We start from the raw sequence: 17,230 nt of genomic DNA, 5'->3' as shown, positions 1-17,230 counted from the left end.
ATCTCAAATATAAAATATATTTTGATTTGTTTAAAAAAAAAATAGGTTACTACATGATTCCAAATAGTACAATGTAGAAAATAGTAAAATAAATAAAAACCCTTGAATGAGTATGTGTCCAAACTTTTGACTGGTACTGTATGACATTTTTTTTTACCAGTGGGTGCTGCACCACCCTCAGCACCCTACTTCTCCCGGCTATGCCTGTGCATACACACATTCAAAGCCAGTGCAAAACTTGACTCCAAGCAATCCAAATCTTTTTTATTTTGCTGCTTGAGCTCTATGCACATTGAAAACAGGCTTAGAGGTCTTTCATACTGCCTGCCTATTTTTAATTCTAAAGCGGTGTGATTGGTCACACTTCGTCTCATTAGCATGGGGAGCTGTGGGTTATAACTCCGCCACGGCAGGATGTGAAGCTGTGTGGAAGGAAAGCGGGAGGCAACAAGCGCGCCTGCTTGACTTTCAGCACAGTTCAGAGAAGCTGATGTTGGTACTGTTGAGAGGAGGCATTTTCACCATTTGATGTGATCTAATCTGTTTAGTAAAAGGGAAGCGGCTTGGCTCTGTAAAACTAACCAACTAACCTGCGGGCTTTGAAAATGATGCGTGGCATTTTAACAGGTTGGCATCGGTGGATTTTTGGATTCATAACACTACAAACGTTATTTGTGTCCCTGGCTGAGTCTGAGGGAAATACTCTGAAATACCAGACTAACGAGGAGCGAAGTCCAGGAACAGTGATCGGAAACCTGGCCAAGGACATGTCCTTGAGTCGCTCTTTTAGCTCCAAGACTAATTTTAGAATGATGAAACAATTCAACAATTCTTTTATCAGGGTGAGAGAAACCGACGGGGAGCTTACTGTCGGGGAAAGGATTGACAGAGAGAGAATCTGCAGGCACACTTTACAGTGTCTCATCACTTTTGATGTTGTCAGTTTTTCAAAAGAGAGGTACAATTTGATTCATGTCGAGGTGGAGGTAAAAGACATTAATGATAACTCTCCGGAGTTTCCAAACAAGGAATCTACAGTGGAGATCTCTGAAAATGCTGATGTGGGGTTCCGTATTCCTTTGGACCCAGCCGAGGACGCAGACGTCGGATCAAACTACATCCAAAGCTATCAAATTTCTGTCAACAGTCATTTTTCCATTGATGTGCTTTTGAGAGCAGATGGGGTTAAATATGCGGAGTTGGTGCTAATGAAAGAGTTAGACAGGGAGACTCAGTCATCTTATGCGATGGAGCTTATTGCAACCGACGGAGGAAACCCATTTAGCTCGGGTTCAACAAAAATAACAATAAAAGTGACAGACTTTAATGACAACCGTCCTGTTTTTGACCAGAATAATTTCTCGGTCACTTTGCCCGAGGACGCACCGGTTGGATTCGTTTTATTGGACTTAAATGCAGTTGATCCAGATGAGGGTTTAAACGGAGAGGTGGTCTATGGGTTCGGAAAACAGGTTTCTGCGGAGATCCGAGCACTTTTCGAAGTGTACAGTAAATCCGGGCGCCTAACGCTCAAGAACCCAGTGGATTTTGAGACCAAGAAAACATATGAGTTAGACGTGCAGGCGACTGATCTAGGAGCCAACCCGATCCCCGCCATCTGTAAAATAATAATTAATGTCAAAGACGTTAATGACAATGCCCCAGAAATCAGTATTACGCCAATGACCTCCATCTCAACAGGCATCGCATATATCAGCGAGACCGCAGAAAAGGACAGCCTAGTGGCGCTGATCAGCACCGCGGACAGGGACTCGGGCGTTAACAGCCAGGTCCATTGCACCTTATATGGGCACGACCATTTCAAACTTAAACAGGCCTATGAGGACAGCTACATGATTGTCACCGCAGCAGCCCTGGACAGGGAGAAGATAAGCGAGTACAATTTAACTGTGATGGCTGAAGATTTCGGGTCACCTCCATTGAGAAAAATCACACAATACACCATAAGGCTAAGCGACGAGAATGACAACGCCCCACACTTTACTAAACATGTCTATGAAGTTTCTGTCGTAGAAAATAATGCACCAGGGGCATATATTACAACTGTTGAGGCCAGAGATGCAGACTTGGGGACTAATGGCAAAATTACATACAGACTATTAGACAGTGTTATAATGGGATCACCTGTCAACACGTTTGTATCTCTAAATGCAATCTCTGGTTCAATATATGCACTGAGAAGCTTCAACTATGAAGTCATGAAACATCTGGAGGTACACGTCCAGGCAAGTGACGGGGGCTCACCCCAGCTTCAGAGTAGTGCCATCATCAATCTAAAAATAGTTGATCAGAATGACAACTCTCCGTCCATCATAGAGCCCGTCCTTAATAAGGGATCTGCTGAGGTTTTCCTGCCCAAACATGCACCTGCAGGTTATGTTGTAACCCAGATAAAGGCCATGGATGCTGATGAAGGCATAAATGCACAGCTGTCTTACAATATCACAGAGGGGGGACACTTGGGTTTCTCCATTAACAAGGTTACTGGGAAGTTACATGTGAGTTGTGAGCTGAACTACGACCTGTCTGAAACACTGAGAGTCCTAGTGGCTGTCAACGACAATGGAACACCTTCTCTGACCTCCACAGCCACTATACACCTCACTCTCATCGAAGGCACCCCTCCCAGTGTTCCCGCTATGGTCCAAAACGACAGTGAGGAAGTCTTTGAATGGGACATGTCCATAGCTATTATCATTGCCTTAGCAGGGAGCTGCTCCCTCCTCTTGCTAGGCATCATTTTGATCACTACCACCTGCAGTCGACACAAACGGGAGAAGAGAGAGGCGGGATGCAATGACAAAGTAGGCATACAACATGTGGAGAAGGGGGAGAGCAGTCATATTGATTCATTGATCACCAACCACAAAAGCAATGTGTTTGATGTACACCCTTTTCCTGAGGAAGCACTGTTGGCCTCCAGCAACACAATAAAAACAGCCCCAGGTGATGGCAGACAAGAACAAGAGTGTGACTTTGACAATGGGATAATGGAGAGTAAATTAGAGGTAAGTCGTTGTGACTCACTGTATGGATTGGCTGTTTTGTTGTAGTTTTTGCCCCATCACAACTTCCATGTGTGAGTATTGTGTTTGCCTCTTCACAGGGTTATTCAACACTGCCCGGTTATAGGAAAGAAACCCTCCGACCCATAACCATATGGAAGGGCAACTCATTCACAACCATCTCAGCCAGAGATCCTCAGTTCAGTGGGAAGGACAGTGGGAAAGGAGACAGTGACTTTAATGACAGTGACTCTGACATCAGTGGAGATGGACACAAAAAAGACTCCCCACCGATAAACAGTAAGTACTACTAATCAATCACAGGATGTTCATGTGATTTTAAACACAGTGATGACACATTATTAAAAAAATCCATAAAAGGCATCACCCTCTGTGATGTTCTCAAGCTTTTTATGGTCAGATATTAAATGATAACGGTGTTTCATAAAATCCAGGCTATTAAACCCTAACATATGCAGCACAGTTCACCAAGGGCTAACAGTTTTGGTTGTTGTGTTGTTTCCACAGGTCTCTGGGCCTGCACCAGTGAGTGTAAAATCCTAGGCCACTCAGACCGATGCTGGAGCCCCTCAGCCTCTAGACCCAACACCAGCCTCTCCCACGGACCACACCTCTCAACCTTCTCCAAGACAGCCTCGTTGCCACGGAACAGTCTGCAAAGAGACACCTACTACCAACAGGCTCACCTACCCAAGACCAACGGTCTGCAAAGCGTCTATGAAAAAGTCCAGCACCAAGAATTTGATTATATTCTGGTTTGTCCACCAACACCAGCCAGGATAGTAGAGACTGGTGAGATATCCCTCCCGGAGTATGGACACTCTTAAATTAAATGGACAATAATCAAAGCTAATGTAATGTGTAATATGCATCTTTATATACTGTATAGCCTATTGTTTCAATGTTATTGTTACGGTAAGTGTTTTGTGTGATTGTTCCCATATACTGTGTACCGTATGACTGTTTATTGTATAATGTGTCATATGCAAGATTTTATAAATGAAGAATATATTTTTTCATAATGATTCAATGTAAACTGTATTATAAATTTGAAAGAGCATGTTTGAAGTTGTACTATTTAAATGCATGGCCATTGGACCTTCAGGCTGAAAGGACCCTTTGTCAAGTGGGAAAACAATCAGTATCAAAATATGAACATGTTTGTAGTAAATTTTGTCACTAAGTCGCACAAATAAATATTTGAAACCAAATTAATGTTCTGTATGTAAAAAAAAGACATTCATTTTGTTTCATTGAGTGAGAAATCAGCTCATGCAGTAGGTTACGACAGGCAATATAATGCCTGATAGCAACGTTAAGTTACATTGCAGTTACGTTACATTGCTTAACTTCATCCAAATTAGATAAGGCATGAATTCTACAGAGGTTGCAATTTAGAAAAGCTAAATGACCAACATGTCGGCTGTATGGTGCTGATCCTTGTCTAATAAGTCTCAGAGGCATGACTCTATATAGGATGACTCTATATAGGATGACTCTATAGTTATCACCTCTGAGGGAGAAGGATGACTCTATAGTTATCACCTCTGAGGGAGCAGGATGACTCTATAGTTATCACCTCTGAGGGAGCAGGATGACTCTATATAGGATGACTCTATAGTTATCACCTCTGAGGGAGCAGGATGACTCTATAGTTATCACCTCTGAGGGAGCAGGATGACTCTATATAGGATGACTCTATAGTTATCACCTCTGAAGGAGCAGGATGACTCTATAGTTATCACCTCTGAGGGAGAAGGATGACTCTATATAGGATGCCTCTATAGTTATCACCTCTGAGGGAGCAGGATGACTCTATAGTTATCACCTCTGAAGGAGCAGGAGGCTCTATAGTTATTACCTCTGAGGGAGCAGGATGCTCTATAGTTATCTCCTCTGAGGGAGAAGGATGACTCTATAGTTATCACCTCTGAGGGAGAAGGATGCTCTATAGTTATCACCTCTGAGGGAGCAGGATGACTCTATATAGGATGACTCTATAGTTATCACCTCTGAGGGAGCAGAATGCTCTATAGTTATCACCTCTGAGGGAGCAGGATGACTCTATAGTTATCACCTCTGAGGGAGCAGGATGACTCTATAGTTATTACCTCTGAGGGAGCAGGATGACTCTATAGTTATCACCTCTGAGGGAGCAGGATGACTCTATATAGGATGACTCTATAGTTATCACCTCTGAGGGAGCAGGATGGCTCTATAGTTATTACCTCTGAGGGAGCAGGATACTCTATAGTTATTACCTCTGAGGGAGCAGGATGGCTCTATAGTTATCACCTCTGAGGGAGCAGGATGCTCTATAGTTATCACCTCTGAGGGAGCAGGATGCTCTACAGTTATCACCTCTGAGGGAGCAGGATGCTCTATAGTTATTACCTCTGAGGGAGCAGGATGCTCTATAGTTATCACCTCTGAGGGAGCAGGATGCTCTATAGTTATTACCTCTGAGGGAGCAGGATGACTCTATATAGGGTGACTCTATAGTTATCACCTCTGAGGGAGAAGGATGACTCTATATTTATCACCTCTGAGGGAGCAGGATGGCTCTATAGTTATCACCTCTGAAGGAGCAGGATGCTCTATAGTTATTACCTCTGAGGGAGCAGGATGACTCTATTGTTATCACCTCTGAGGGAGAAGGATGACTCTATATAGGATGACTCTATAGTTATCACCTCTGAGGGAGCAGGATGCTCTATAGTTATCACCTCTGAGGGAGCAGGATGACTCTATAGTACCTCTGAAGGAGCAGGATGACTCTATAGCCATCACCTCTGAGGGAGCAGGATGACTCTATAGTTATCACCTCTGAAGGAGCAGTATGCTCTATAGTTATCACCTCTGATGGAGCAGGATGACTCTATAGCCATCACCTCTGAGGGAGCAGGATGACTCTATAGTTATCACCTCTGAGGGAGCAGGATGACTCTACATAGGGTGACTCTATAGTTATCACCTCTGAGGGAGAAGGATGGCTCTATATTTATCACCTCTGAAGGAGCAGGATGCTCTATAGTTATCACCTCTGATGGAGCAGGATGGCTCTATAGCCATCACCTCTGAGGGAGCAGGATGACTCTATAGTTATCACCTCTGAGGGAGCAGGATGACTCTATATAGGTTGACTCTATAGTTATCACCTCTGAGGGAGCAGGATCCTCTATAGTTATCACCTCTGAGGGAGCAGGATGAAAGGATGACTCTATAGTTATCACCTCTGAAGGAGCAGGATGACTCTATAGTTATCACCTCTGAGGGAGCAGGATGACTCTATATAGGATGACTCTATAGTTATCACCTCTGAGGGAGCAGGATGACTCTATAGTTATTACCTCTGAGGGAGCAGGATGACTCTATATAGGTTGACGCTATAGTTATCACCTCTGAGGGAGCAGGATGACTCTATAGTTATTACCTCTGAAGGACAGGATGACTCTATAGTTATCACCTCTGAGGGAGCAGGATGACTCTATAGTTATTACCTCTGAGGGAGCAGGATGACTCTATAGTTATTACCTCTGAGGGAGCAGGATGACTCTATATAGGTTGACGCTATAGTTATCACCTCTGAGGGAGCAGGATGACTCTATAGTTATCACCTCCGAAGGAGCAGCATGACTCTATAGTTATTACCTCTGAGGGAGCAGGATGACTCTATAGTTATCACCTCTGAGGGAGCAGGATGCTCTACAGTTATCACCTCTGAGGGAGCAGGATGCTCTATAGTTATCACCTCTGAGTGAGCAGGATGCTCTATAGTTATCACCTCTAAGGGAGCAGGATGCTCTATAGTTATCACCTCTGAGGGAGCAGGATGCTCTACAGTTATACCCTCTGAGGGAGCAGTATGACTCTACAGTTATCACCTCTGAGGGAGCAGGATGGCTCTATAGTTATCACCTCTGAAGGAGCAGGATGGTCTCTAGTTATCACCTCTGAGGGAGCAGGATGACTCTATAGTTATCACCTCTGAGGGAGAAGGATGACTCATATAGGATGACTCTATAGTTATCACTTCTGAGGGAGCAGGATGACTCTATAGTTATCTGAGGGAGCAGGATGACTCTATAGTTATTACCTCTGAGGGAGCAGGATGCTCTATAGTTATCACCTCTGAGGGAGAAGGATGACTCTATATAGGGTGACTCTATAGTTATCACCTCTGAGGGAGAAGGATGACTCTATAGTTATTACCTCTGAGGGAGCAGGATGACTCTATAGTTTACCTCTGAGGGAGCAGGATGACTCATATAGTTACTGGGATGACGCTATAGTTATCACCTCTGAGGGAGCAGGATGACTCTATAGTTATCACCTCCGAGGGAGCAGGATGACTCTATAGTTATTACCTCTGAGGGAGCAGGATGACTCTATAGTTATTACCTCTGAGGGAGCAGGATGACTCTATAGTTATCACCTCTGAGGGAGCAGGATGACTCTATAGTTATCACCTCCGAGGGAGCAGGATGACTCTATAGTTATTACCTCTGAGGGAGCAGGATGACTCTATAGTTATCACCTCTGAGGGAGAAGGATGCTCTACAGTTATCACCTCTGAGGGAGCAGGATGCTCTATAGTTATCACCTCTGAGTGAGCAGGATGGCTCTATAGTTATCACCTCTGAAGGAGCAGGATGCTCTATAGTTATCACCTCTGAGGGAGCAGGATGCTCTACAGTTATCACCTCTGAGGGGAGCAGTATGACTCTACAGTTATCACCTCTGAGGGAGCAGGATGGCTCTGTAGTTATCACCTCTGAAGGAGCAGGATGCTCTCTAGTTATTACCTCTGAGGGAGCAGGATGACTCTATTGTTATATCTGAGGGAGAAGGATGACTCTATATAGGATGACTCTATAGTTATCACCTCTGAGGGAGCAGGATGACTCTATAGTAATTGAGGAGCAGGATGACTCTATAGTTATTACCTCTGAGGGAGCAGGATGCTCTATAGTTATCACCTCTGAGGGAGCAGGATGACTCTATATAGGGTGACTCTATAGTTATCACCTCTGAGGGAGAAGGATGACTCTTTAGTTATCACCTCTGAAGGAGCAGGATGACTCTATAGTTATCACCTCTGAGGGAGCAGGATGACTCTATAGCCATACCTCTGAGGGAGCAGGATGACTCTATAGTTATCACCTCTGAGGGAGCAGGATGACTCTATATAGGTTGACTCTACAGTTATCACCTCTGAAGGAGCAGGATGCTCTATAGTTATCACCTCTGAGGGAGCAGGATGACTCTATATGCAGGATGACTCTATAGTTATCACCTCTGAAGGAGCAGGATGACTCTATAGTTATCACCTCTGAGGGAGCAGGATGACTCTATAGTTATCACCTCTGAAGGGAGCAGGATGACTCTATAGTTATCACCTCTGAGGGAGCAGGATGACTCTATAGGGGACCTATAGTTATCACCTCTGAGGGAGCAGGATGACTCTATAGTTATCACCTCTGAGGGAGCAGGATGGCTCTATAGTTATCACCTCTGAAGGAGCAGGATGACTCTATAGTTATCACCTCTGAGGGAGCAGGATGACTCTATAGTTATCACCTCTGAAGGAGCAGGATGACTCTATAGTTATCACCTCTGAGGGAGCAGGATGACTCTATAGTTATCACCTCTGAGGGAGCAGGATGACTCTATAGTTATCACCTCTGAGGGAGCAGGATGCTCTCTATAGTTATCACCTCTGAGGGAGCAGGATGCTCTATAGTTATCACCTCTGAGGGAGCAGGATGACTCTATATAGGATGACTCTATATAGTTATCACCTCTGAGGAGCAGGATGACTCTATAGTTGTCACACTCTGAGGGAGCAGGATGACTCTATAGTTATCACCTCTGAGGGAGCAGATGCTCTATAGTTATTACCTCTGAGGGAGTAGGATGACTCTATATAGCAATGAGCAGGATGACTCTATATAGGATAACTCTATATAGGATAACTCTATAGTTATCACCTCTGAGGGAGCAGGATACTCTATATAGGATGACTCTATAGTTATCACCTCTGAGGGAGCAGGATGCTCTATAGTTATCACCTCTGAGGGAGCAGGATTACTCTATATAGTATTATTCTATAGTTATCACCTCTGAGGGAGCAGGATGACTCTATATAGGGTGACTCTATAGTTATCACCTCTGAGGGAGAAGGATGACTCTTTAGTTATCACCTCTGAAGGAGCAGTATGCTCTATAGTTATCACCTCTGATGGAGCAGGATGACTCTATAGCCATCACCTCTGAGGGAGCAAGATGACTCTATAGTTATCACCTCTGAGGGAGCAGGATGACTCTATATAGGTTGACTCTACAGTTATCACCTCTGAAGGAGCAGGATGCTCTATAGTTATCACCTCTGAGGGAGCAGGATGACTCTATACAGGATGACTCTATAGTTATCACCTCTGAAGGAGCAGGATGACTCGATAGTTATCACATCTGAGGGAGCAGGATGACTCTATAGTTATCACCTCTGAAGGAGCAGGATGACTCTATAGTTATTACCTCTGAGGGAGCAGGATGACTCTATATAGGGTGACTCTATAGTTATCACCTCTGAGGGAGCAGGATGACTCTATAGTTATCACCTCTGAAGGAGCAGGATAACTCTATAGTTATTACCTCTGAGGGAGAAGGATGACTCTATATAGGGTGACTCTATAGTTATCACCTCTGAGGGAGCAGGATGACTCTATAGTTATTACCCCTGAGGGAGCAGGATAACTCTATATAGGTTGACTCTATAGTTATCACCTCTGAGGGAGCAGGATGACTCTATAGTTATCACCTCTGAGGGAGAAGGATGACTCTATATAGGATGACTCTATAGTTATCACCTCTGAGGGAGCAGGATGACTCTATAGTTATCCCCACTGAGGGAGCAGGATGACTCTAAAGATATCACCTCTGAGGGAGCAGGATAACTCTACAGATATCACCTCTGAGATAGCAGGATGACTCTATATAGGGTGACTCTATAGTTATCACCTCTGAGGGAGAAGGTTGACTCTATAGGTATCAGCTCTGAAGGAGCAGGATTACTCTATAGTTATCACCTCTGAGGGAGCAGTATGACTCTATAGTTATCACCTCTGAAGGAGCAGGATGCTCTATAGTTATTACCTCTGAAGGAGCAGGATGCTCTATAGTTATTACCTCTGAGGGAGAAGGATGACTATATAGTTATCACCTCTGAGGGAGAAGGATGACTCTATAGTTATCACCTCTGAGGGAGCAGGATGACTCTATATAGGATAACTCTATAGTTATCACCTCTGAGGGAGCAGGATGCTCTATATAGGATGACTCTATAGTTATCACCTCTGAGGGAGCAGGATGCTCTATAGTTATCACCTCTGAGGGAGCAGGATGACTCTATATAGTATTATTCTATAGTTATCACGTCTGAGGGAGCAAGATGACTCCAAATAGGATGACTCTAAAGTTATCACCTCTGAGGGAGCAGGATGACTCTTTAGTTATCACCTCTGAGGGAGCGGGATGACTCTATATAGGATGACTCTATAGTTATCACCTCTGAGTGAGAAGGATGACTCTTTAGTTATCACCTCTGAGGGAGCAGGATGCTCTATAGTTATTACCTCTGAGGGAGCAGGATGACTCTATATAGGGTGACTCTATAGTTATCACCTCTGAGGGAGAAGGATGACTCTATAGTTATCACCTCTGAAGGAGCAGTATGCTCTATAGTTATCACCTCTGATGGAGCAGGATGACTCTATAGCCATCACCTCTGAGGGAGCAAGATGACTCTATAGTTATCACCTCTGAGGGAGCAGGATGACTCTATATAGGTTGACTCTATAGTTATCACCTCTGAAGGAGCAGGATGCTCTATAGTTATCACCTCTGAGGGAGCAGGATGACTCTATATAGGATGACTCTATAGTTATCACCTCTGAAGGAGCAGGATGACTCGATAGTTATCACCTCTGAGGGAGCAGGATGACTCTATAGTTATCACCTCTGAAGGAGCAGGATGCTCTATAGTTATTACCTCTGAGGGAGAAGGATGACTATATAGTTATCACATTTGAGGGAGCAGGATGACTCTATATAGGTTGACTCTATAGTTGTCACCTCTGAAGGAGCAGGATGCTCTATAGTTATCACCTCTGAGGGAGCAGGATGACTCTATAGTTATCACATCTGAGGGAGAAGGATGACTCTATATAGGATGACTCTATAGTTATCACCTCTGAGGGAGAAGGATGACTCTATATAGGATGACTCTATAGTTATCACCTCTGAGGGAGCAGGATGACTCTATAGTTATCACCTCTGAGGGAGCAGGATGCTCTATAGTTATTACCTCTGAGGGAGCAGGATGCTCTATAGTTATCACCTCTGAGGGAGCAGGATGACTCTATATAGGGTGACTCTATAGTTATCACCTCTGAGGGAGAAGGATGACTCTATAGTTATTACCTCTGAGGGAGCAGGATGACTCTATAGTTATTACCTCTGAGGGAGCAGGATGACTCTATATAGGTTGACGCTATAGTTATCACCTCTGAGGGAGCAGGATGACTCTATAGTTATCACCTCCGAAGGAGCAGGATGACTCTATAGTTATTACCTCTGAGGGAGCAGGATGACTCTATAGTTATCACCTCTGAGGGAGCAGGATGCTCTACAGTTATCACCTCTGAGGGAGCAGGATGCTCTATAGTTATCACCTCTGAGGGAGCAGGATGCTCTATAGTTATCACCTCTAAGGGAGCAGGATGCTCTATAGTTATCACCTCTGAGGGAGCAGTATGCTCTACAGTTATCACCTCTGAGGGAGCAGTATGACTCTACAGTTATCACCTCTGAGGGAGCAGGATGGCTCTATAGTTATCACCTCTGAAGGAGCAGGATGCTCTATAGTTATTACCTCTGAGGGAGCAGGATGACTCTATTGTTATCACCTCTGAGGGAGAAGGATGACTCTATATAGGATGACTCTATGGTTATCACCTCTGAGGGAGCAGGATGACTCTATAGTTATCACCTCTGAGGGAGCAGGATGCTCTATAGTTATTACCTCTGAGGGAGCAGGATGCTCTATAGTTATCACCTCTGAGGGAGCAGGATGACTCTATATAGGGTGACTCTATAGTTATCACCTCTGAGGGAGAAGGATGACTCTATAGTTATCACCTCTGAAGGAGCAGTATGCTCTATAGTTATCACCTCTGATGGAGCAGGATGACTCTATAGCCATCACCTCTGAGGGAGCAAGATGACTCTATAGTTATCACCTCTGAGGGAGCAGGATGACTCTATATAGGTTGACTCTACAGTTATCACCTCTGAAGGAGCAGGATGCTCTATAGTTATCACCTCTGAGGGAGCAGGATGACTCTATATAGGATGACTCTATAGTTATCACCTCTGAAGGAGCAGGATGACTCGATAGTTATCACCTCTGAGGGAGCAGGATGACTCTATAGTTATCACCTCTGAAGGAGCAGGATGACTCTATAGTTATTACCTCTGAGGGAGCAGGATGACTCTATATAGGGTGACTCTATAGTTATCACCTCTGAGGGAGCAGGATGACTCTATAGTTATCACCTCTGAAGGAGCAGGATGACTCTATAGTTATTACCTCTGAGGGAGAAGGATGACTCTATATAGGGTGACTCTATAGTTATCACCTCTGAGGGAGCAGGATGACTCTATAGTTATTACCCCTGAGGGAGCAGGATGACTCTATAGTTATTACCCCTGAGGGAGCAGGATAACTCTATATAGGTTGACTCTATAGTTATCACCTCTGAGGGAGCAGGATGACTCTATAGTTATCACCTCTGAGGGAGAAGGATGACTCTATAGTTATCACCTCTGAAGGAGCAGTATGCTCTATAGTTATCACCTCTGATGGAGCAGGATGACTCTATAGCCATCACCTCTGAGGGAGCAAGATGACTCTATAGTTATCACCTCTGAGGGAGCAGGATGACTCTATATAGGTTGACTCTATAGTTATCACCTCTGAAGGAGCAGGATGCTCTATAGTTATCACCTCTGAGGGAGCAGGATGACTCTATATAGGATGACTCTATAGTTATCACCTCTGAAGGAGCAGGATGACTCGATAGTTATCACCTCTGAGGGAGCAGGATGACTCTATAGTTATCACCTCTGAAGGAGCAGGATGCTCTATAGTTATTACCTCTGAGGGAGAAGGATGACTATATAGTTATCACATTTGAGGGAGCAGGATGACTCTATATAGGTTGACTCTATAGTTGTCACCTCTGAGGGAGCAGAATGACTCTATAGTTATCACCTCTGAGGGAGCAGGATGACTCTATAGTTATCACATCTGAGGGAGCAGGATGATTCTATATAGGATGACTCTATAGTTATCACCTCTGAGGGAGAAGGATGACTCTATATAGGATGACTCTATAGTTATCACCTCTGAGGGAGCAGGATGACTCTATAGTTATCACCTCTGAGGGAGCAGGATGCTCTATAGTTATTACCTCTGAGGGAGCAGGATGCTCTATAGTTATCACCTCTGAGGGAGCAGGATGACTCTATATAGGGTGACTCTATAGTTATCACCTCTGAGGGAGAAGGATGACTCTATAGTTATTACCTCTGAGGGAGCAGGATGACTCTATAGTTATTACCTCTGAGGGAGCAGGATGACTCTATAGTTATCACCTCCGAAGGAGCAGGATGACTCTATAGTTATTACCTCTGAGGGAGCAGGATGACTCTATAGTTATCACCTCTGAGGGAGCAGGATGCTCTACAGTTATCACCTCTGAGGGAGCAGGATGCTCTATAGTTATCACCTCTGAGGGAGCAGGATGCTCTATAGTTATCACCTCTAAGGGAGCAGGATGCTCTATAGTTATCACCTCTGAGGGAGCAGGATGCTCTACAGTTATCACCTCTGAGGGAGCAGTATGACTCTACAGTTATCACCTCTGAGGGAGCAGGATGGTTCTATAGTTATCACCTCTGAAGGAGCAGGATGCTCTATAGTTATTACCTCTGAGGGAGCAGGATGACTCTATTGTTATCACCTCTGAGGGAGCAGGATGACTCTATATAGGATGACTCTATAGTTATCACCTCTGAAGGAGCAGGATGACTCGATAGTTATCACCTCTGAGGGAGCAGGATGACTCTATAGTTATCACCTCTGAAGGAGCAGGATGACTCTATAGTTATTACCTCTGAGGGAGCAGGATGACTCTATATAGGGTGACTCTATAGTTATCACCTCTGAGGGAGCAGGATGACTCTATAGTTATCACCTCTGAAGGAGCAGGATGACTCTATAGTTATTACCTCTGAGGGAGAAGGATGACTCTATATAGGGTGACTCTATAGTTATCACCTCTGAGGGAGCAGGATGACTCTATAGTTATCACCCCTGAGGGAGCAGGATGACTCTATAGTTATTACCCCTGAGGGAGCAGGATAACTCTATATAGGTTGACTCTATAGTTATCACCTCTGAGGGAGCAGGATGACTCTATAGTTATCACCTCTGAGGGAGAAGGAATGACTCTATAGTTATCACCTCTGAAGGAGCAGTATGACTCTATAGTTATCACCTCTGAAGGAGCAGGATGACTCTATAGCCATCACCTCTGAGGGAGCAAGATGACTCTATAGTTATCACCTCTGAGGGAGCAGGATGACTCTATATAGGTTGACTCTACAGTTATCACCTCTGAAGGAGCAGGATGCTCTATAGTTATCACCTCTGAGGGAGCAGGATGACTCTATATAGGATGACTCTATAGTTATCACCTCTGAAGGAGCAGGATGACTCTATAGTTATCACCTCTGAGGGAGCAGGATGACTCTATAGTTATCACCTCTGAAGGAGCAGGATGACTCTATAGTTATTACCTCTGAGGGAGAAGGATGACTATATAGTTATCACATCTGAGGGAGCAGGATGACTTTATATAGGTTGACTCTATAGTTGTCACCTCTGAGGGAGCAGGATGACTCTATAGTTATCACCTCTGAGGGAGCAGGATGACTCTATAGTTATCACATCTGAGGGAGCAGATAAATAGGATGACTCTATAGTTATCACCTCTGAGGGAGAAGGATGACTCTATATAGGATGACTCTATAGTTATCACCTCTGAGGGAGCAGGATGACTCTATAGTTATCACCTCTGAGGGAGCAGGATGCTCTATAGTTATTACCTCTGAGGGAGCAGGATGCTCTATAGTTATCACCTCTGAGGGAGCAGGATGACTCTATATAGGGTGACTCTATAGTTATCACCTCTGAGGGAGAAGGATGACTTTATAGTTATTACCTCTGAGGGAGCAGGATGACTCTATAGTTATTACCTCTGAGGGAGCAGGATGACTCTATATAGGTTGACGCTATAGTTATCACCTCTGAGGGAGCAGGATGACTCTATAGTTATCACCTCCGAAGGAGCAGGATGACTCTATAGTTATTACCTCTGAGGGAGCAGGATGACTCTATAGTTATCACCTCTGAGGGAGCAGGATGCTCTACAGTTATCACCTCTGAGGGAGCAGGATGCTCTATAGTTATCACCTCTGAGGGAGCAGGATGCTCTATAGTTATCACCTCTAAGGGAGCAGGATGCTCTATAGTTATCACCTCTGAGGGAGCAGGATGCTCTACAGTTATCACCTCTGAGGGAGCAGTATGACTCTACAGTTATCACCTCTGAGGGAGCAGGATGGCTCTATAGTTATCACCTCTGAAGGAGCAGGATGCTCTATAGTTATTACCTCTGAGGGAGCAGGATGACTCTATTGTTATCACCTCTGAGGGAGAAGGATGACTCTATATAGGATGACTCTATAGTTATCACCTCTGAGGGAGCAGGATGACTCTATAGTTATCACCTCTGAGGGTGCAGTATGCTCTATAGTTATTACCTCTGAGGGAGCAGGATGCTCTATAGTTATCACCTCTGAGGGAGCAGGATGACTCTATATAGGGTGACTCTATAGTTATCACCTCTGAGGGAGAAGGATGACTCTATAGTTATCACCTCTGAAGGAGCAGTATGCTCTATAGTTATCACCTCTGATGGAGCAGGATGACTCTATAGCCATCACCTCTGAGGGAGCAAGATGACTCTATAGTTATCACCTCTGAGGGAGCAGGATGACTCTATATAGGTTGACTCTACAGTTATCACCTCTGAAGGAGCAGGATGCTCTATAGTTATCACCTCTGAGGGAGCAGGATGACTCTATATAGGATGACTCTATAGTTATCACCTCTGAAGGAGCAGGATGACTCGATAGTTATCACCTCTGAGGGAGCAGGATGACTCTATAGTTATCACCTCTGAAGGAGCAGGATGACTCTATAGTTATTACCTCTGAGGGAGCAGGATGACTCTATATAGGGTGACTCTATAGTTATCACCTCTGAGGGAGCAGGATGACTCTATAGTTATCACCTCTGAAGGAGCAGGATGACTCTATAGTTATTACCTCTGAGGGAGAAGGATGACTCTATATAGGGTGACTCTATAGTTATCACCTCTGAGGGAGCAGGATGACTCTATAGTTATTACCCCTGAGGGAGCAGGATAACTCTATATAGGTTGACTCTATAGTTATCACCTCTGAGGGAGCAGGATGACTCTATAATTATCACCTCTGAAGGAGCAGGATGACTCTATAGTTATTACCTCTGAGGGAGCAGGATGACTCTATATAGGGTGACTCTATAGTTATCACCTCTGAGGGAGCAGGATGACTCTATATAGGTTGACTCTACAGTTATCACCTCTGAAGGAGCAGGATGCTCTATAGTTATCACCTCTGAGGGAGCAGGATGACTCTATATAGGATGACTCTATAGTTATCACCTCTGAAGGAGCAGGATGACTCGATAGTTATCACCTCTGAGGGAGCAGGATGACTCTATAGTTATCACCTCTGAAGGAGCAGGATGACTCTATAGTTATTACCTCTGAGGGAGCAGGATGACTCTATATAGGGTGACTCTATAGTTATCACCTCTGAGGGAGCAGGATGACTCTATAGTTATCACCTCTGAAGGAGCAGGATGACTCTATAGTTATTACCTCTGAGGGAGAAGGATGACTCTATATAGGGTGACTCTATAGTTATCACCTCTGAGGGAGCAGGATGAC

General features: G+C 44.4%; 1 protein-coding gene across 1 annotated transcript; it reads left to right on the top strand.

Annotated features, from left to right (window-relative positions):
• Positions 1 to 394: 394 nt before the first annotated feature.
• Positions 395 to 4,250, top strand: LOC106586835 (protocadherin-8). Its single transcript, XM_014174548.2, has 3 exons — positions 395 to 3,029; positions 3,128 to 3,326; positions 3,555 to 4,250. The coding sequence occupies exons 1-3, from the start codon at positions 606 to 608 to the stop codon at positions 3,872 to 3,874; spliced, it is 2,943 nt and encodes a 980-aa protein (XP_014030023.1). The 5' UTR covers positions 395 to 605; the 3' UTR covers positions 3,875 to 4,250.
• Positions 4,251 to 17,230: the final 12,980 nt, after the last annotated feature.

The sequence above is a fragment of the Salmo salar genome, chromosome ssa25, assembly GCF_905237065.1.
Source record: "Salmo salar chromosome ssa25, Ssal_v3.1, whole genome shotgun sequence".
Taxonomy (NCBI): Eukaryota; Metazoa; Chordata; class Actinopteri; order Salmoniformes; family Salmonidae; genus Salmo; species Salmo salar.
Note: the sequence above shows the minus strand (reverse complement) of the source record. Positions and strands in the feature narration are given on the sequence as shown.